Genomic DNA, 23,342 nt, shown 5'->3' with positions numbered 1-23,342 from the left:
GTTTATTTGAAAGCAATGTGTTGCCATCGCCTCAAGCAAAATATTTATCTCAACGCATCAGCATATTCCCATTAGGTAAAGCGTACGGTACTCAGCAAACCAAATGATTGAAAAGTAATAAACGCTGTTCTTAAAAATACTTTTTCTGCTTTTTGGATTTGATTGATTTATGTAAAAATGCATTTAAATCATGAGAATTCGAATTAGAAATATTAAATATTTTAATAAAATGACAGTGGATGGCTCATCACAATTCAAGGATACAATCCTCATATCTTAGCACACTATATGGTGCTGATCTAAATTGAAACTCAGAAAAGAATGGGATCTCTGATTCCATTCAAATTCTTTGACTAAGCTCAGACAGAGCTTTCTTCAGGGCTGATGCTACGACGGAAATTTTTGAATCCAGGGGAAAAAAGTAGGGAGACATAAATTGAAGATCGCATAGGTCAAGAGGAGAAATAGCATCTACTAGAAACAAAGTTATTTATTCGATATTCGGAAATAAAATGACTTATTCTCAGTATCATCGATAATACTGATTCATTCGAGGATAACCTAATATCGATTAATCGGAATCAGTTCTAAATTGCCCAAGTCTAAAGCTGTGTGGCGCCTGCAAACGTTGGTGTCATAGATATCCAAGGAATCTTTAGGAGCCGATTTGCAGTCCCGTAAATTCGAGCGTGTGGATAATTGCCGAACCATTCCCATAAAAGTGGCACGCGATTTGTTCGAAATTGTTTTCGGGATAATTAACGGGGCCGGAAGTAGTTCCATTAGATACCCATATCGATTGGCGAAGCGCATAAACGCACCCATACATACTTGCATGCACGCGCTTAGGTTCTAGTTAATAATTAAAAAGCTGCGGGTTATTACGGTATATTAAAAAATTGAGAAATTGAAAGAGGTTTCTTTTAGTTGAAACAACATTGCTTTAGAAGTTATAAGAGCTCGTTTAAGTAAGTAATGAGTGCAACTGTGACTTTTTTTTAAGTTTTTTTATATTATTATACTCTTCATACGAAAGTGTCTATGAGAATGTTTTGCATTATTCCGAATAATGTGAGCTTTCTCTGTTTTGTTATAGATTAGTGAAATTGAAATGTTGATTTTTTTTGTTAGCTTGTCTCAGTTTAACCACAGTGTACGAAGTTTAGTTCACGGTTCAAGAAATTAAATTAACATAAAAAATCGCTTTACAAATTTTTAGAATATATTTCTGATTTTGGTAAAGCAAGATAAGGTTAAGTTGCTTGTACACGTAACACCGCTATGGGGGCTATTGCCCAAGAGTAAGGATACCTGCGTGGAGAATTTTTCCTTTCCATTTTCTTCAATAAATTGCGTTACGTTCGTTTTTTAAAGCTCCGACTGATAATTTCATCACAAATATGGTTATTGCTTCTCATGTTTTTGCAAAATTGTTTACTTCTGCGGAAGAGAAACCTTTATAGTAGACAGAGTTTTGTTCAAAATTCCGGCCATCTAAGGTTGCCATGAAAGAAAGAAATTAAAATGCACAAGAAAAGGTGAAAGAAAAGAGACGAACATTTGTTTTTACACGTATTGAAATACAGAAAATTAGAAAAGTATTTAATTCGCATCCAAGATAATAACTTCAAAAACTGTAGTCCTCGAACTTTTAACGCAAAATTATTGATGCCTTTTTACTAAACTGAAATTTTTTTGTTTTCATAAAATTATTTCCACTTTTAATAACTTTCTGAGGCTATTCTAAAACAAGGACGTGCTTTGTATATGTGATCTTCAAACATACATTTCCGCCATAGTTTCGCCTGTAACATAAGCTTAAAAAACGAGAAGGGAGAAAAAATTACATTATTCTTGTCGCATATTAAAAAGGACAACTGTCTCCGGCTGGTCCATGTGACTAATGATGCAAACGACTCCTGGCGGCCTCTTTAATAATTACTGGCCCCCTACTCGACATGTCCTTCAGCGGAGGAAGGTCACGTGATCCTCCAGCACAATGGGACTGGAACGTTGCGATTTTACTTTATTTTCGCTTATTCCGATTTTCCTTCTTTTTGGCTTTTTACGTTATTTTTCTTTCATTTTTTCTTTTATTCCACAGATTCTTTTCAGTGTATGAAGGGGTTTTATGCTCCAGATATCTTTTCGGTTCACTCACTGTGCATTATCTCTTTTTTTAGTTCGGTTTTAATGACGTGATGCTACCGAGACGGAAAGCGATTAGTGAAATTTTCTGTTAATATAAGACTCAAATTTATTACTTGTTGGGTTCTCTACTAATAATAAATCCAAACACAATTTTAGTATTTGATTTCTGAAAGTGCAATAAATAACCGCTCATTGGGATCCTAATTAATGTTATAAACTGTTGATACTGTTGTCGATATACCGAAATCTCGCTTGTTTGTATACGAAAACATAGAAAATACATCGTGCCTAGGGATCAACAATAATATAATAGAATTATTTCAGAATAAAGTTTTTAAGTTAATATAAAGTTACCAAATAGACGATAAGATCGCCAAATAAAGCCAAAGTAGATTATACAAATTCCTATGTGACAGAGAAGTGAAGACAAATTACAAAGAAGTGACCAAGTGAGGGGTTAAGTCGTCAAACAGTGTGACTTCGATTTCTGTCGACCATTTAAAATTAGGCAAAAAGGCAATCTTAGTTTGCAGTACATTTTGAATTATTCTGTTGAAGTTGATGGAGGTCAGACACAGGTCTTTCTTCTTCAGGAGATTTAATTCACTTTATAGCTTCAGGAGGTGATTCCATAACTTCAGGAGAACAAATTCTGCAGAACGGTTTTTTCTCTTAAGAAAAAAATCGTTGAAACTATCTACGACAAACTAAATTTGCTTTTGCTTAGGCTAAAGTTTCATATTTTCATTTCTAATAAAGGATGACTTTCGAATATTACGATTAGGGTCAAATAACGTTAAGAAACGTTATGAATAGTTCATAAACATACGTTTGCCTTTTTATAACTAAGATGTAGTGGAAATACCTATTTATTTGTTCTTGAAATTTTTATATTAAATTAGATAAATCCCATTGTTGTTTGAAGGGTAGTTCCTTTAATATTATTAAAATAGCCGTGGCCAAAAATGAACGCTTTAAGTTGCTCCTTTTGTATTACAGTATTACAAGTCTCGGAATGAAAATTTGAAGCAGAGTAAGTTAAATACTAAAGCAATTAATAAGAGTCTATCCAATAAATAATGTTATGTTATGTTATGTAGAAGTGAGGGGCCACCTAATATTTACCCTAAGTAAGTAGGCATTAGCCCCACACACTAACTAGGAAACTAACAACATTCTGCCATCATTCCTCGAGTTGTGATGGAAAATATGACTCCAGCGAGCAGTTGTGCAGGGAAATATTTTAAGATGTTATCTATTGTAGTGGGTACAGGCAATATGTTTCAGGACATTATATATTGCATTAGAAACAGACGTGATATGCCCACGTTACAAATCATTTTTGTAAACATGATCTGTTTACTATCAGAATTAATTAAGAACTATAAAATTGTTTACAAAGCTTACATTTAAGTACTGTTGTAAAGTTGTGCTGAATATTTAAAAGCACAAGCACAATTGTTACGATTCATTATGTGCTGTAACGTGTGTTTTTGTGTTAATTTTCAGAAATTATATTATTACCTAACAGTACATCGTTATTCGCATGCAAAAATTGATCTTGACTTTATAAATTGTGGTGGCTAGAAGAAACTAATTTTTAGTATATAGATCATGCCTACAATCATGACTTGTTTACATCATTTTTTACAAACAGCAGTCAAAACTAGAAAAGAATATAAAATAATGAAAAGACATAAATAAATAAATCTGAAAACAAAAGAAAAAAATCTGATGTTTACACCAATATGACTTCCTTGTACGGAATATTAAATTATACGTATTTTTTTGCATTTCGTTTAAACTTATTAGATTTAATTAAATCTACTTCGCCGACAGCGCATAACCACAATAAAATAAATGCATTCTTTAAAATTCACTCTATTTGTTTACCATAGCGACACTCTGGCGCTAGGTTCACTTAACAGTATTATATTTCGTTCATATTATAACTCAGAATGCACAAGATTTATATCATTTAAAGAATTACCTAATCGTTGCCACAAGTTCTATTCAAATACTATAATAAAGCTAGAACGATGTATAAAAGAAATTAAGCAAAACAAAACAAAAAAGAAACAGTTTTCACAGACGATTGAGTATTTCTCATTCAATTAATTCAGTTCTCACTTCTCGACAAGGGAAAAATATATAAAAACTCAAACTGTCTGTATTAAAAATTACTAATTATTAAAAATTAAATTATTAAAAATTAAGTAAATCTTAAACACTTATTTCCTCGAAAAAATTCCAGAAAGAATTAAGCATGATTTAATTCGCAATAATAAATGAAGGCGTTAGCTTTGTTGTTGCGAAGCTACGTTTCTCTAGATTGGCAACAAATTCACTACTCTGCTGTTTCAAATGTAAACAAGCAATGGCCGCCATCAAAAAAATTATTACGCTTAGCGGCACTTAAATAACTTTAAAATTGTTGATAACTCTAAAAATATTGCATACAGATTTACTAAAGGCATAAAAACCTTAACCGGAAGATAAAAACAACATAATTCAATCATTTTTAAAGCAAAAAGTGTACAATTTACAAACATATAAGAGTAAAGAAACTGATATCACTGAGCCGGGTAACAGAGTGGATATATATATAAATATATTTATATACGTTTGGTGCGGCCGATTGCAACCAAAATACGAGGTGCACATCTACATGTTATAGCAGTTCTATATACAAAATTTCAACGTTCTGAGGCTACTCGTTTTTGAGTTATGCGAGATACGTACGTACGTTCGTACAGACGCCACAAGAAATTCTCTTCAGAATTCATTTTAAAGCAGTTTTATAATTTTTTTGGAGGAAAAGAGTCTTTTATTCTGTCCTTACGTACAAATATCACGCAAAAATATTGTTAAATCGCATTCGAAAGCGGTCAAAATGGTTTTGTCGTTGAAATATGCTGCCTGAAACTTTTCGCGATAATAATACTTTCTTTTTACTTCGTACAAGAAACTAAAATTAGCTTCATCAGCATACTTATGCGTACTACGTATTTTTTGATATATCTGCATATATATGCTGATACATTGCCAACTTATTTTTGTCAATTCATTGTATGCAATTTCGTGTATTTTTACAATAATTAATGCAGTTCCTCAATAGTAATTCCTAAGCTCCGCAATAGTTACAAGGCGATTTTATTCCACCAAAGCTTAGGAGACATTTTCGTCAAGCTCTGCCTACCTTCCAGGACGAGGGTCATCTACTAATCTCTAGTTTCCATCCCGAAATTCCTGGAACCACCATTTACGATGGCTTACACTTAATCTCCGATACTCATATACTGCATTAATATTCCTGTTGATAATTATTTAGTCGAGCTCATAAAGCAAAATATGCCGAATATGCTCTTTTGTCCCATGCATTTAAATTCGAAAAAATAACTGTTAAAATCGAACCGCTGTTTCTAAAATCTGCAGAAGAATAAAAATAACGTAAGTTTAGTACCTGTTTTCATGTCTGGTTCCCAAAGGTAGTTTTACCCCATTTCTCTTCGATTTTTAGTTCATTCAGTTGAAAACGTCATATTATTTATTAGAGGTGGACAAAACTGCTGTTTTATGGTATCGGACCATAAAAAGTTCCTCATTGAACTACATCAGTTCCTTTTCATGACTCACCGGTCACTAACAATAAATTTAGAGCAAAACATTGGTAATGTGTAGTGGATTAAGAGTGGTTAGCGAGATTTGAGCTAAGAGAATCGAATGAGCAATGAGATCTGTAGATTAAATCAAACGTTAATTTCTTGAACTGATTTCTTTTTTCCTTAAACCTCCTTTATAAGTAGAGCTAACAATAAAATTCTGGATTAAACATTTTTGAAAAAGTTGGAAAATGATTAAAAATTAAACTCATTGTTAACATGATAGGACAAACATCCTTTTCTCTCCTTAAAATGGGAAATGAACTTTTCTGGCACGCTGCCAACATGAGCTTAGCTCATTTTCGCGATTTAAGCGTTCGCTTACGTAGTAACGTGAATCAGTTGGCAAATGAATATCTGTTCCTGACACGTTCCAAGAAGAGCTCGCTGTGAACTACAAAGGAGCCACCACTCCATTTTCTGGAATCAACTGTTTATTTGCTCGGTAAAGTGATCGGTTCTGTGAATCAGTTCCATAGTGGATTGCACAACTTTATTATTTATGGGATTACTAATAACCAACAGGAATCGGTATAAAATGAGACTTCTGCAGGAATAAAATTTCAAAGTTTTAAAAAGAACTTTCTTCCTCAACTGCAGGAGTGAAAGCGAAGGAAATAAAACCACTTGTCTACTTAAAAATAAATAACATGAACGAATTCGAGAATGTTCTATGCACCTTATGGGAAACGAAGCTCCTAGCACCGTATATTGGTTGAAATGATAATTAAGAAACAAATTCTTGAAAGCTGACGACAAAGAAAAATTGTAATTAATTTATGAAAGGGAAAGGAGAAAACCAGAACATTTTATGAATGTAAAAATCTTCTCAAAAATATGAAAATATATTTGACTGAAGCCTTTCTGATTGTTAGATTAATAAGTGAATCCGATAGCGGTATATTTCGGCCCGGATACGAATCCTTGAAAACGATTGGATGTTTCTAATTGTATATATTGGGGCAGTTAAAATACTGGCGAGCCGAAAGACCTTTCGAGAGGTTTGGTGGTAAGGGAGGAAGGGTAAGAAATCCTTGCATCCTTTCTCCCGGGTTTTAATTTAATGTCAGATTAGAAGTAATAATTTTCTTATGCTCACAGGCAACGATTTTCTTTCTTTGTTGCTTTCAGTATTCTGTAAGCCAACTGTTTTTTCTTATTTTTCATCAGTCTATTTAACTGAAAAGTTTTTGGATATAAATTATTTCCAGAATGCATTCAAAAATAATGTTATTTTAAACCAATTATGAATGTGCAAAAAAGTGCCATTTCTATTTAACTTTGCATTTCAGGATATATAGCGGAAGGTGTTAAATGAATAGAAGCTTAAATCAGTGTTCTTCAGACCCTACCAGTTTGAGAAGTTAGTTATTGCTACAGTCTTTTGAATTAATATGAAAAAAAATCTACGAATCAGGGATTCTGTTTATCGGCGATGTTTTATTAAGGAGAATTTGCGTTGCATCTATTCCTTTCTTTAAGATGTTTATAGTTACTTAGCTTGTTGTATAAGTGAGCCCTTATTCATTTATAAAAAGTATCAATTACTTTCGGTTCATTTCGAGGAGAAGAAGTCTTAACGAAACCACATTCTATAACACAACGATATTAATCGTATCAAAGTTAATGAATGAGTATCTTTAATTTATTACAATTGTTACATGAAATTTATTACCTGAAAGTTAACTTAAAAACCCCATGCTGCATCTGGTGTCAATAATCAGAAAACATTTTAAATATCCGGACATTATAAAACACGTTTTCAACAACACGCTTTGCGGTTTGTGTGCAAGTATGAAATCATATTTAATGCTGAATAATTGTAAATACTGACAAATCAGATAAGGGTCATTTGATACATTACTTAAATTAAGTTACAAGTTGAGATGATAAGTTAAGCTAAAATCTTTTTTCTCTCTTTTTCAGAGGTCGGTGTGGGTGTGTAACACCTGCTCCAACCGCAGAAAGCAACAAAGTGCTGCCATGGCGGCGGGAACTCAAAATGGTACGACCTACACATCGACAGGAGAAAAGGCAAGTCAAACATTTTATTATTATTATTATTATTTATAGAAATATAACTTTCTGATATTCTTGGGGGGGCAATAACAATCTATCTGAACAGGAGGCTTTGCGCTTTTTAGATGTAACATTAATGTTTAGATTTAACATTTTATAGCAGTTTATTTCCTCTTAGTTATTTACTATTGCAAAAGATTGCAGTATCCTGCGATAATATTTTAAAAAGTTATGGAACATCATATATCTTCGCGATGGAATTTTATTCTGAATCATTGCTTTTGCATCGTGCTTGAATGTGAACACAGATCTACGAATCTTAAGTGCATTAGGGGTTCGTTTGTTTATTTATGGTTAGCACCTTACCTATTGACCACAAGTGGCCCTATGCATCAATTAAGCTGTCCCAGTTATAAACAGAAACACAGCACACACAGTAAAGTAATCGGTGTAGTAGATATCTCTCACATACCTGTTTCGATAGTATAAGTAGATATAACGTTAGCAGTAGATATAAATAAGAAGGTATAGAATAAGTAGTAGATATAGAATTAGCAGTAGATATAAAGTTAGCAGCTACCCATAACTTTGCACATTCCCTTTCCTAACGCAACTCCGAGCATCCCGAAGGTTAGAATCAAAGTGCCTCTTATTCCATTTTTCTTTTCACTACGTTCTCAAGAAGACTTTAGAACCAACGAGGTTAATATACTCAGATCGAACATAGATATTAAAGACACAATTATACGTGCCTTTCTAAATTTCCTTTTGAATAAATCTGGAGTGCCTTTTAAGCTCGGGTTAGGATCACAGCATCATTGAAGCATGTGGTACTTAAAATGAAAAGTTTTCTAAAAACTTGTTGGTAGCGGCAGAAGAGTTCATAATCCTCGTATTATACTTCCAGATGTCGGAAACCCCTGAAATACCAGAACACGAGAGTAAACGATGTCTCAAAACTTTATACGAACACTGTTTATAGTTACTATGCAACAACTAAAGATAGCAGGTCACAGGTGACGGAGGATGGGGGCACCTCGCGTCTACAGAGGTAAGCAAGTGTATGCCCCTCGCCTTCCGCTATCCAGCCTTTATTGAAGAATTTAAGATTTTAGGCAAGTTATACGGCCATACAAGAGCTAGATGGCGATACAATGGTTACCAAAAAGAGCAAAACGACAAAAGAGAGCGTCATAACAACCTGAAATTGGCAAATGAGCACATGCACAGTGTCCTAGCAAAGCTGACTGCACCTGTAGTTGCGTTCGAGCACGATCGACACTAATACTGATGTACTCAAATAATTTGTTTTCCATTATATCGAAAAATAAGAGTAACATGTGATCCGAGTTCTATACGCGTAATGAATCCTATTGCCATTTTCTCAAGTTATGTTGTAAAGACATTACGTATTTTTTGAAAGCAGGCAAAATGAAAAATATGCAATGCCTTCGCCGGGAATCGAACCACGGACCTCACAATTACGCGCTGAGCGTGCAGACCACCACACCACGAAGGCATGCCAAGAAGGCGGGAGAAATACCTTATATACTCCCCATTTTAAGGAGCGACTGGGGTTTTAGGGGAACCAACCGCCAAATCCTGGTTGAGGAGAATCATCATCCAACACACTTTTATTCGGGCACCATTGTAGAGACATTAAGTATTTTTTGGAAGCAAGCAAGATGAAAAATATGCAACGCCATCGCCGGGAATCGAATCACGGACCTCTCAAGTACGCGCTGCTGAGCGTGCAGACCACCACACCACGAAGGCATGCCAAGAAGGCGAGAGAAATACCTTATAATGTTTTGACATGGATTTCACGTGTCAACCGCTTCACGGTGGAATTCAGCATTAAAATAATTTTTTAGTTGCCTATTTTAAAATAACAAAAGTGTGGGATACTACAGTAACAGACTGGAGATCATATGTATTTTCTGAATTCTTATTAAAATTTTAATGTCGAAACAAATTATGGGCTCTGTAAGAATTAATGAAGTGTTCCTCATTAATTCTTACATTCATTAAATGCACGAATACTGATATTAGTACACTAAGTCAAATTATCCAATCTTGGCAGCTTTACATCAACATGTGCATATCTGAGGAAACAAAACAACTTCCAGAACATCATCCGTTGCGGACACGTTCAAAAGAACACATGACGTTTTACTAGAAATTATCAACAATGTTTTATCTTTTCACTCCTTAATTGTGCAAAATGTTTGAATATAGTTTTGTTAGGATTGCTTAACCTTTTGTACGAATTAAAAACAATTAATTGCATTTGGCGCGCAAGACAAGAGCATTTGGCGGGAAAATGTTTAACACCAACTGGGTGATAAAAGATGAAACATGTTTAACTGGTTTGATTCTACGACTGGGATACGTTACAGTGAGTTTCTAAGTATTTTTTAACTCAGCACTAGTTTTTAAACTAATGCCCCGTTAGTAGTAAAAGTGTCAACACTATTCTATAATTACGATGTAACTGCAAATGTTAGATCGTTTTTTAAATTTCTAATGTTTACAATCTGAAAGAAAAGACAACAAAACAAATTATGAGATTTTTGACCGAAACTTGATTTCCTGTGTTTAATTTGCAACTAATTCATTTAGGTATTGCCAGTTAAATAATTAATATCCATGTCACAGTATTCTTAGTTTTTGCATTAATGCTAAAAGACTCAAAATACCCATTGGGTTATCACAACGTTAAGCTTAATACAAGAGAATATAAATGTAGAAAATCAGAAGGATATTATCATAGATATTAATTATCCTGCTGGGATCATATATCTGTTTTTTTTTTAAACGAAAAGATCCTACAGTTTAAAATACTTAATATACATGTAGCTGGATTTAATCTCTAAAACAGAGTTCCAGAGCTCGGATATATGACTATTAACAGTTATTAGAAGGAGCTTTTTAGTGATTATGAACGAAAAAATTGTGCATTTCCCTCCGGGATTCGAACTTCGGACCTCCTGGAAACATGTCGATTGCGATTCCAGTTACACCATGAAGGTAAGCGAAAAGGAGGGAGAAAATGCTTTATAGCTTCTTAAATTCCAAGCCTATATATAAATTTTGCAATTTTGAATCTGAACTGGGAAATGATAAAGGAAACAAAGTAATTATGAAATACGATAAAGCGGTTAGAGGTAATGTGAATATTTTTTGATGTCATTCCTTTTTTTTATTGTAATCCTAATCTCCATTTTGAAATGTGAATATTGCATTAAACGTTTCCTTTTAGATTTACTTATAAAACATATTAAACATATTTAAGTTAATTTAAGATTTAATATTGTATTTTGAATAGCATATTTAAGGGGCTTGTATTAAGCATGGATACTCATGGTTCATTCGTTTTACTAACTTTGAGCTGAGTTTCATTAATTTTTTTTATGATTTTTGTGTTCTCGTTCCATCTGCAAAGTAAATGTCTTTCTATGAAAATGATCTTTTGTACTCTCAGAGCTATAAACATTACACTGCTTTATCGAATATTAAATGTTTCACATTCGAAGGAAAGAGTTACTGGAGCTTAACGAAGCAAGACCTCTTGATCTCTCCACTATAAATTATGATTTTTGCTGTAAGCGAAGAAGTGAAATTTGCCTTGCTCCGATGCACTTCCACTGACATTAATCGCTAAAACATATTAAAGAGTAATAAGATCTGTTTTTTGCATGAAAAGAGGTAATGTTAGTTTCCCGTGTTCTTCAAGTAGTGTAATTCAAGAAGAGCAGACATTTATTTATCTAAATAGGCAGACATTTATATTTAATGCGACATAAATCAGGATGAGGAATTGTACCATTTCTTTCCCGGCAATTCATGTTAAAAGAAAGTAAATCACTTATATATTTCAGCTTATTATTATTTTTTTATTGTGGATATGGAAATCAAAATCGCAAAAATTTTTGCCAACTTATCCTGATGACAAATATTGTTACGTTATTTTTCTTTCTTTAGTACTTTCGTTACGGAGTTCGTGCAGATTTGGAGTGAATAATGACAACAGCCCTTGAGGAAGTATCGAAATACACTTTATTTAGCAAATATTAATCAGGACAGCTCCAAAATCACATTTACAGTCATCGAAGAACTACTATAAACACGCTGACACAATCAACGACACAACCTTCACAATATCAGGTTATAACGGTGAAGACAGCTTCACTGCAAAGCACACAAGAGTACAGCTCCCGATTCTGCTCGGTCGTTCTCGGAACTCCACGTACTCTCGAGTGTCTCCAAGCTACAACTCGCGATGCACTCGACGACACACATAGCACTGCTCCCGACTCTTCGGTTCAGTCGTTCCCGGAGCTCAACACACTCTCTCGACGATGCACTAACCGCGATACGCTAAGAGACTCTTTCAATGCACTCGACGACCCACTCGGCATTCGCTGCCCGGCTGTCAACTCGATCGACTCCGCACGGACTGACTAACTAACTCGATACTACCAGCAGGGTTTATATAGTTTTTGGCTTGTGTTCGAGAACATTCTGGTCTAAACGGGTAAGAATTCGTTTCAGAAGTTTCTCCATTCGTCCATGGGATATCGCCAATTTTGTCGCCAAACGGTCGATTTCTCGCCAACCTTACCTTCTTGTGGCAACCCTACCTTCCCTTGCCATTTTGTGGGAACCCTAACCCTGATGTGCGGGGAAGCTATTTTACCGCGCCTGGACATTTCGTAACAATAAAATAATCGTATTTCATTGTTACATTTTCGAAATATACTTTTAAGTACAAGATAAGAAATTTTTGCTTGATTTTGTAAATGAATGCTCCCATGGTGAGCAACTTTACTGAAGCATTAGACAAAAGAAGTCGTATAAAGCCAGTGCAGAGGGTTGGAGTTGAAAACTTCATCAAGATCACTCATCGGAACTAAAAAATTGTATAAATTTTGAAAGGTCTTCAGTGCATAGAATAAATAACAATAATAATAAATTGTGTACTTACTCCGCGCATCGAAACTGACCGCACAACAAAGCTCACCAGTTTGAATCGCTTTATTCTGGGCAGGAGTCGTGGGTTATCAGAGCTCAAAACACAACTAAGGGCACGGAGCGAAGAGTCGATGAGGGACTGGTCGTCGCACTCACATTCAGATAATCAAAAGCTACCTATCCTCTAAACCAGCAAAGGACAGTAAAATCCGGGCTCGTGTCTTTATGCCCGTAGAACCATGATTGTCAGAGTATTATACTAAGCCAGTACGTATAACGACAGGAATTTCACAGAATAAAAGCATAAAACAAAAAACTAGAAGTTACAGGTATTAGAAAAATATATTATTAAGAGATTAGAAAATAAAGCGTGAAAACATTCCACATGAACTTCAAAGAAGTATGACAAGTACTAATACTGTGTAAAAAGACTTAAGGGTTTTTAAAAAGGTTTGTGACATTTATGATTTAAATTACTAATAATTAGCTTACGTTAATGTCTTTCTTCTGTTTCTTGTCTCGTTACAATACTAGCTCAGACCAGTATAGTTTAAAACTAGGATGTAATCTTAACTGAGACCTCAAAAGGAACACAGTTTGCTTCCTCAAAGGAACTTGCCGGTTAAACCAAAAAATTATCAGCAATCCAGAATAATCTCGATTGCTGCTGTTTTTCTGCAGACGCCTCTCTCAGAGTAGGAATTAGGGCTATTGAAAGTTTTGTGAAGTTCGATAAACGTTAGAGATTTAACTAGTTTCCCATTTTCGATGCAAACACCGGCTGCAGATCTGCGTCAGTTTGTTGTGATAATAGAATCTTAACTTTAACCATATCAGCAGGCAGCTGTAATAATTAGTTGACGAAAAGTCTCATTCCATAGTTTGTCTTTAATTTTTAGTTCTATTAGATGACAAGTTATGGCCAATAAAGTTTACGTTACATTTTGCGTCTTATGCTGTGTGCCGAGAGTTAAACAATATCACATGGTAACGTTAATTATCGTTAATGTTATATACATAATTTCTAGGATTAGCATTTAGGTTAAAGGACAAGCAGTTCGTGTTAGTACGGTTTGACTGTTTTCACAGTTGTAGCGATTGACTTTTAAAATATGACTTCGTAGCACCTTTGAAAAGAAATTGCAAATATCAGTGGATTTTCTACAAGCAGGAAAAAAGATAACATCTATTATTTATACAACTATTATCTGTCGTACAAATGATTGTTAGCCGATTATTAGTTTTTTTAATGACGGGAGCTCACCTTTTGAGTTTAAAGATAATTCTACTCAGCAAATTCCAAATAATCACGTCTCTTCATGTTGGAATTGTAAGATGCATAGATAACGCTCCACCTCAAAATCGAGAATGTCATTCAACCTGGCTTTGATGAGTTCTTGTATAGCATTCAGTTCTGCAGTTCAGTTAAAAAAATGGGAAAAATTCTAAAATTTGCCGATTTATTCTACATTTGAAGAACAAAAAATCGACCGTTCCTCAAAATCTTAGGAAATGTCTCTTAAAACTGGCGAATATTATTCCAGAAATTCATAATGCATGAAGTTACTGCAACAGTTAATATTATAACCATTTTCAGAAAACATATTAAATACTCCGACGTTAAATACTAAACCACGAATAACATGTAAGTCGCCATGTTTGGTCACATTGCCTTGGGGTCTCTAGAGCCACTTCTCAGTGAATGGGATCGTTTTATCCCACTCTTGTCTGAATACGTTGGCTTGTCGAGGTTAATGGACACGGATTAATTTACGAGCGGTGCTCGAAATGCTTTATTCCAGCTTTAACATAACGCCTGCTTAGCTTAATGGCTTGAAGAGACGGATCGATTTTGAGATCTGGAATAACGCACAATCGGGGTCATGTTTCCCAATTCCTCTAATCTGACGCAGGTGGCAAAGAGTCACATCTGTGTTTTTCCCGACGTATAAAATCAAAATGGAGGCATTTATGCCGGAAATGAACATCCATCTTAGTCGAGTAACTCTGAGTCCTTAGAATATGACATTTTGCAAACAAGTTCTTTTCAAGCAATTACAAATTTACTCCAGACGTTCTTGCCTGAGTGTGAACAAAAGTGAATGAAGCTGTCGTCTGCCGAGCTAGTTAATGGTGCACATATAAAAACTTATTCATTTTTCAACTAATCTTTTTAAGTAATTTAAATTAGCAAAAGTTTATTACGATCAGTTTCTAGCAATACATACTTCACATAGAACAAATTAAATCCCATCAATCTTTCTCCGAACCCCTCTACTTATCAGCAATAATTTGCTTGTAATTTTTATTTTTTGCATTATGACATTTTTTTTACTTTAGACTATTTAGACTAGTTCACCGTTATCTATCTACATTAAGGAGAAAATCTTGGTTACAAAATGTTGCATTTTCGGAACTCAGACTAACGTGACTAAAACAAATGTACCTTTCCCGCATTAACGTCTCCATTTTGCTTTTATGTGTCAGGAAATACGAAAACGTGATTCTTTTACTGTAGACTTCATTTATGACAAAGCCCCAGAGGCAGATACGCAATAGAGTAAAATCAAGCCTTTTTGCAGGCCACGATATTGGTCCATTTCTGCCAATATTAAAAATTAAAGATCCAGTTCATCTCGATGAAGATTCGCAAAATAGAACTGTACTGCATCATTTTGAATGACGATCTTCTTTTCAGAGTCTGGCGTTTCCATTTACTCGATTTGAGGGAGCAAAGAGGTCTCAAAAATGTCTAATTGTATGCTAACTTCACTAGAACTTAAAAGAAGAATAGCAGATGTGTTCATGTGTAACACACAGATTCTTTTAGTTCTAAGTATGATAAATTACGCAACTGGTTTATGAGGAAAGTGGGTTCATCCAGGAAGAAGAATTAAAAATAAATCTGTATGTCTACTTTAAGCCTTTCATATAGCATAATACCTCTAACTTAGAACTGTGTTCTGCGTAGTGCATTGCTTGTCTTAGTTCTTATACTGTTTAATCTTTATCATATCATTTATTTATTCACATTTTTAAATCACCAACATATTCATATACGCTTTGTAAAACGCAGTTTATGTTTCACTTAGTCTAAACTACCATCTTGTAAATATAATGTAAAACGTTCTGTAAATTATTATTCTGACGTTTGTGTGTATTCGATAAAAAATTCCTGTAATATCTAGCACAGTACGTGTTTCTTTGAAATTTGTGTAAATACTTATATAATGTGTGTGGCACAGCTTTTAAATGTATTCACTGCTGTTCACTTATTGCAACACATGGTCCCAATGTATTTGCTTCAAGGACCTTATATTCTCACGTAACTCAACAAGATCTATTTAAATAACGTCGCTTTCCAAGCACTCCAGGCTTTTGGTCGTGATGAACAGTTGATAGATTTTCTTTTCCAGAAAGCGCACAAACAGTAGCTTAAGAACAATAGCATGCTTGTTGTCTTTCCGATTGAAGATTATTACAAGCTATTATTCTAGCAAGCAAAGTATTTATACTGTGCTAAACGCGTAAGTAATAATCTCGTTATTTTACGATTCAATTGAATGCAACAGTTGAATTCTATAGGGATTTAACCTATGCATGGCAAGAGTTTGTGACACACGGAGGCTTCGCGTGCCCAATAAAAACATGTAGGTAACTGTTTTCAGTAGCTTATTTAATGAAAGTATTTCCGTCCATTTCATGGAATCTTATTTCTCAGGTATTTTATGTCATCCCAACATCCATTTTCGAAGATTCTGTACATAAAATACGATCTGCGTCTGACCACCAAAGGCTACTGAAGAGTTCTAATATAGCAGAATATCATTTATTAAAGAGACTTAGTGAACCTTGATTATAAGACGGAATTCCTCGGATAAAGTGAAACAGACGTGAAAAAGAAATATGAACAGCATCTTTCAATGGTTTAACGACACAACAGCAGCAGAAGCCCATTCGTCCATATTCGAAACCTCTTCCTCGGTTTGCAGTACCAATATGCATTTGAGAATTATGCTTCCCGGGTCGTGAATATCCTTCCCGACTGCCCGGTGAATTGTTCTCCGCACAAGATAAAACTATTCCCTTGTAGAGTTCCTCTCTAGATTCTTCTACTCTTAATTCTAATTTACTGTTGAAAGTGAAGAATCTTAAGAACTAGTAAGAGAATAATCGCTTGAGTTCGTGTGACAGGAAACAACAAGATGGAGGGATAAAATAACCCTTTATTATTATTCAAAATAAGATTTGACAGAACTCTGTCTTGAAGTTGTACAATAAAGCCGACGCTTGGCCTTAAACTTAAGAGACTAAGAATTAAATTAATGTAAATTAAAGATATATCCGAAGCTATCAAAGTTCTAAGAGAGTTGGCTCCTTAACGTTAATAGACTGCGAAGCTATCAAGGGCCTAAAGTACGGCCGAGCGTGATAATAGCTTACGAGAGAGTAGCATAAAAAGGCGGACGTGCGCAGCCACAATTCCTGCTATCTCTCTCACTAAAACCGAAGAACTTCACGGCTAAATACTGCTCTTCCTCATTATGTATTCAGATGTGATTCTAAAACTACGTTCTGGCCGGAAGTGGTAAGTTGAAGTTAAGAATCGATAGGAAAGGAAATTTAACTCAAAATTTAACTGTTAATAAAATTAACATAATCCTTACACCCTAATTATACGTTTATTCAAAGTTTAAAAAAAATATCATGATTATTTTCATGTATTTTTATTTGAAACTTTTATTCAAGAAAATCTGAATGTATTTTTTCGGTTACAGTTTTACGATCACTTAAATTTATATGATTGAGAAAATAATTTCGGTATGCAGATAAGACGACGAACAATTCTGCATGCAGCAGAAAAATTCCTTATGGGGCTTTTTCATGTTAAGCCATTTTTATAATATATTGAAGATTATTATTCTAGCAAGCTATTATTAATCTCGTTCCATGAGAAATATACTCAAGATTGATGATAAATGAAGAAATTTTTATCTTAATCCTACAATATACGCTGAATATTTCGCAGTTAATATCCTGTTCATGCTTGAGGTATGCGAATGATATTCAGTAATAAATTCCTCAATAGAACTGAATACATTTCTCTTCTAGATGTCTCTCATTCAGCTTATGCAGTTAAATCCTTAATACTAAGATCTTCAATGGGAAAGGAAACAATTTGCTGATCCTTGAGCTTTGCGATTAACAAAACAGTAAATATTTCAGTCGAAAAATGTACCATTTTATTTATTTTATGTCTCATCGAGCAGCGTCATTTTATAAACATTCTTAAATTACATCCTTCATGCGCAACTGGTGTTTAAAAGACAGGTAAATGTATTCGCATAATTGTTCTATTATGCAATATAAAAGTATAGCATACATCACACGATAGGGAAAAGATGAAAGGTCTATGAAGTTATAAATTTTTTATGTTCACAACTTGTTAGACAGAATCAAAGCGATACTCGTTCTAGCTTCTTACAAAGCTGGAATACACTACTGCAATAATTCACTGTTGCGTTAACATCGTTAGTTTGTTAAACAACAACGCGTAAGCATATTCAGTAAAACTTTGGGAGTAATCACACATAAAGGAGGAAGTCTGGAGAACTGGAAGGGAAATAGTATTCCCTACCGTGGGCGTCTTCTGCAATTGGATTTTTTTTTTATTGTTGAATTATTTCTTGTATTCCGTAACATTCAAGAAAATACATTTAATATTACGGAAAGCAAGAACACATCATTTTAGGGACACATTTTTTGTTACAAAAAAAAAATTGTTTTTTGTTCAAGCAATCTCTAAACTCTGCATTTTCGTTCTGAAACTCTTCATTTAAAAACAAATTTAATTCTAATTTGCATATAATAAAATGGGAATATTAAGGGAAAACTGCCAAAATATGAGAGCGCAATATTTTACTCAGCAATTTTTTTTTAAATTTCTTTGTCCCTGAATGGATTTGCTGCACATAAAAAAAGTACACTTTTAAACTTACTTTACGCTCTGATTATTAAAATTGGTAGTTTTGAATTTAATTGTAAGCAGCTGTCTTTGTCAAAATTTATTAGGTACTTAGACCGAAATTAAATTTAATTTAGCCTTAACAAGCTCATTAAGAAGTCCTACTAAAGAGGAAAGCAATCAATCATTCATAAAGGGGGGAACTTCAGACAGCTATTTACATGGTTCAAGGATTTTCAGAAGATAATTTTCTTTGACAAAAGTTAACAAACTATAAAGTGTCGCTATAAATGAAAAAAAAAAAAATTCGAGTATTTTAAGTGAAAAAAATCTTTAGGAGAGTAATTTAAACCCTTCGAATAGTTATGATTATATTGGAAGCTACCTTTCATTTACACAAGCATTTATAGAAAATACGAAAAAAAAAGTCTCTCTTTCTTTTTATTAGAATGAAAATTATTCCGTTTCCCAAAAGACAATAAATTGAAAAACTCTACCTGACATTGGTTATTATTTGGTAAGCAGTAAACAAGTGTAGGATGATTTTATATGGATTTAAAAATTATATGTCTTCTCATAACCCATTTCCTTTCACGGAAATTGCGAAACTGGACTTCTGGGATTAGGTTAGATTAGGTTATCTGAATATAGCAAAGCACAAAAGGGTCATCTGCTTAAGAGGAGGGATGCCTTTATGGAAGACTATCTAAGGGACATTGAGTCAGTCGTCTTGACATTCGTTCACTTATCAGGCAGGCTTCCGTATACTCCAAACGAAGTGGACGTAGAGCCTTAGAGAGCTCATAACTGATCTCTGATCTATTCTATATCTTGTCACCTTAGTTAAGTTTAATATATAAGGTTATATACTTTTACTGTAGAACTGTCCTCCAGAATTCCCTCCTGGTTTCTGTAGATAATTAGTTTTTTCAATACTCTGAAAAATTTTATGCCTTGGGAATTCATTTCCTTTTCTCCTAACTTTATATCTAAACATATTTTCTGAAACATTGACTGAGTGAACTTCCATCTGCTGATCCATACTTTTTCTTCTGTTCCCAACAGATATCGGGAGACCAGAACCGGAAGGACGAGACCATGTCACGTGAGTACCTCCACCCAGCCTCCGTAGATGACGTAGTTTCCCTTTCCGCAGCGGGTGGGCAACCACAGTACTACCTCCTTATGGACGATGACGAGGATGAGTGGGGGGACTCGAGCTCCCCTCCTAGGGGGGACCTCACGAGCACCAACGATGGTTTCAGTGATCGAACCTCAAGCATAAGGCGCATGCTCGAAGAAGAGGACGAAGACGAAGATGAGGATACATACGACAGCGACGACGAGAACCGGGGGGGAGGAGGAGGGGGAACCTCCACCCTCCCCTATTACGACAGAAGCCCGGGGGAGGTTTACACCATACCTGAAGAGGAAGAGGACATGACATCGCCCACGCCACCCGCGGCGTGGGATGGAGAGCTCAACCCGGACACCGCGTCTTCCCTGCTACGCTGGAGAGGTATTACCCCCACCAATCCCCCAAAAAACAATATAGGTGGACACCCACTACCCTCCCCCCCAAGGAATGTGTTCGATGTTTTTGGAGGCAACGCCTGTGCACCATCACAATTGCATCTTCTGTCTCTTCTCTATCTTTCTCTGTTTTTAATCTCATGAGCAACCGCTGTTGTTGTATATATACTTCCGGAATGATCTTCTTATTGCTGGTTGATGTTATGATTTGCATCTTTATTATCTTACTCGTTAACTTGCCTGGTTCTTTGAAAAAATTCTAACTCATTCTTTTTCTGTTTTCGTTATTGGTGTTCCCGTTTCAGTTGTATTTAATGGCATTATTATTTTTTTTTTTGGATTTCCACTCCCCTATATTTGTTTTTTATTTTTGTTTTACTCTTTCTGTTTCCGCCTGTGTTTGTTGGTGGAATACGTGGGGATTTGTTATGAAAATTTATATTTCTATTAATTAAATAACTTAAATGTTACAATAAATCTCTTTGAGAATAAAGTTTATTGATAGATATATTATTATCGATTAGGAAGTTTCATAGAACTATAACTGCTTCTGTTAGAGGTAAATATAACTTCTTAACACCCAACATAAAATTTAGGATTAATCCAAAGTTAGCGTTTTGTCCCGACAGTTAATTCCACCTTTCTTTACACACGTTTACATCCTGTGTTATAGATTTCAATCTTGTTTATAACGCATTTAGAATACAATTTCAGTTTAGAATTTAGTAATCACCAACTATAATTATCCTCGATAGTTGAAAAGACAGACTATAAAACAGCAATAATTTTTGAAGGAGGAAAAGAATCATGAGCGGAAACTGTAATATGTGAAAACAGATCGTTTTTTTCCTATTAAGATCCTTTTTTGAAAGCTGAAAACAGATCGTTCTGCAAAGTAAATTCAAGAAATGAGGAAACTTCAGTAGAGCACTAAACAGTGCATTCTACTATATAAATAAAAAAAAGCGCCTAGCGTTCTGCACTGAGGATAGAAAGAAAGTAGAACTTGAATACATAGTTAAGAGTGGTCAACAAGAACGAGAATCGAAACAGTTTTTAAAACGAAAAGAATTTTCTATATACTCAAAGCTTTCTGAAAATCTAGTTTATCAACTGCAGAAGCAATTTCAATAATTTCAACTGAAGAAAGTTTGAATACGTGATTGAGAGTCCACCAAAAATAAGTAATAGATAAATTATGAGCTCTTTTTCTTCCAACAGAAGTTTTACATTTAAAATATTTCTCAGTAAGATTGCTTGAAGCCTTCGACATCTATCCAATGCTGGCAAACTGGTTAAGGGTTTGAATTCTATGCTGTTTAATTTCCTATACGGTTCAATTTGTTCTTCATTTATTTTCTATTTTCTCTCAAAGATTGACTTCAGCTAGATCTATGTACAATGTACATTGCACTGCAACTATCTTCGCTGCTTCATCACTTTACTACTTAGAATTTAGACTTCTTTCATTAGTTAGCTACCAGAGAAGAAAGTGCAACCAAACGCTCATTATTAACTATTAACCATTAGACAAAAATGTATTGAAACATTATTTGATTTTAGATAATTTTCTGTATTTTTCTCTATATTTACCTCATCAGTGAAAACAGTCTTGAAAAATAACGCAAAATTAGTTCTTTATAAATATCCGCTCTCTGTTAAGTAACGAGTTAGTTGCAGTTACAGGAACATTTTTCTGTTCTCTTAGTACAGGGTTTCCCAACGAGGACGTTGTTGACCCCCTGGAGGTCGTTAAACATTTTGAGGTCAGTGATGATCAAAGGGTCGACAACCGAATATGCACTGCAGTTGATAATACCCCATTATTACAAAAAATTATTAATGCATTGGATAGTTAATTTTTTATTTATATAAAGTTATACAATGTAGTAGAACTCATACGAAATAAATATAAGGGGGAAATACTCAAAAATTGTTTAATATATTTTAAAAATCAGTAATAACATTTTCAAAGACATGAATTCTTTCTGCTAGAAGTGCAACATAAAAAAGTAAAACCCAGGAACATTAGAAAATACAACCAAAGAAATACGAAGAACTCAAAACTTTTTCAGGATACAAACTGTTACATAAAAGGCATTTGCAAAATTTAAAAGAAGATTTTACTGTTTACTTTTAAGACACTGAAAATTTGAATGTATCAGCATGGCTCACAGAACCACTAACCTGCGATAAATTTGGTCTTGATATTATGTTGAAAGAAGAGTTGATTGCATTGAAGGAGGCTCTTATTCAAAACATATGGATACGTTAAGTTTTGAAAGACATCTGAGAGAAATATCCCAAAATGAACTTATTACCAAACCAATATTATTAACTTTTTCCTCTTCAGACCTAGTCGAAGCAGGCTTTAGGAAAGTCGAAGCAGGCTTTAGCCAATAATTTACTATGGGATACAAATAACAGGTTGAAAATATTTTAACAAGGAGATTTAAAAATTACTTCAAGCAGTTTTACTCCAAATATTAAAAAACAACTGCATTAATACATAAAACTCAACCATCACACTGATTAAATTCGAATTTTTGTGCAATTAGAATCTGTGATTTTTTTTCTAAAAATTTTCTTATATTTCAAAAGTTAAAAATAATTTGAAAAATTTAAAATAATCTAATTAACTATTTTTTACAAAAACTTTTGTTTCTATTATTAGATTAATTGTTATCGTTAAGTTACTTATGTGCAATTATTTGTATTATTATTATGTTGTGGGCTGTATATTATAGAGAAAAATATAAGCAGGTGGATGAAGTTAATCACTTTTTTAAAAGGGATTTATGCAGGAAAAAGCTTAGAAATCCTTGGATGAAGAGTTGCGGGTTCGAATCTCCCTCATGACAGTCCAAAAAATAATATTTTCATTCATTCAAATTTTCGTGTGCATAAATGGCATATACGGCAAACATTCATGAGTAGAAAATGAAAACACTCTTCTTCCTTTAAAATCAAATTTCTGATAATGTATCCTTTTATTCCTGTGCTAGAAAATAGATATTAGTATCATCTATAATTAGTAA

The 23,342-nt window shown here is 34.1% G+C and overlaps 1 protein-coding gene across 4 annotated transcripts in view; it reads left to right on the top strand.

The window, feature by feature from the left end:
* The window catches only part of LOC118182896 (uncharacterized), a 462,070-nt gene that overhangs the window by 173,579 nt on the left and 265,149 nt on the right, over window positions 1-23,342 (top strand). For 3 of the 4 annotated variants that reach the window (XR_015042535.1, XR_015042536.1, XM_085821730.1), the window contains exons 3-4: window positions 7,740-7,847; window positions 19,837-20,290. Coding sequence is in view for 1 of the 4 variants with exons in the window: in XM_085821730.1 (XP_085677856.1) it covers window positions 7,740-7,847; window positions 19,837-20,290 (562 nt within the window). In the remaining 3 variants the exon portion in view is untranslated. The remainder of the gene's footprint in view (window positions 1-7,739; window positions 7,848-19,836; window positions 20,291-23,342) is intronic. The other variant, XR_015042537.1, reaches the window with a different exon arrangement.

This window comes from Stegodyphus dumicola, chromosome 8, assembly GCF_044657685.1.
Source record: "Stegodyphus dumicola isolate Sdum_Otavi_A_Nest chromosome 8, ASM4465768v1".
Taxonomy (NCBI): Eukaryota; Metazoa; Arthropoda; class Arachnida; order Araneae; family Eresidae; genus Stegodyphus; species Stegodyphus dumicola.
This window is presented reverse-complemented; position numbering and strand designations above follow the sequence as displayed.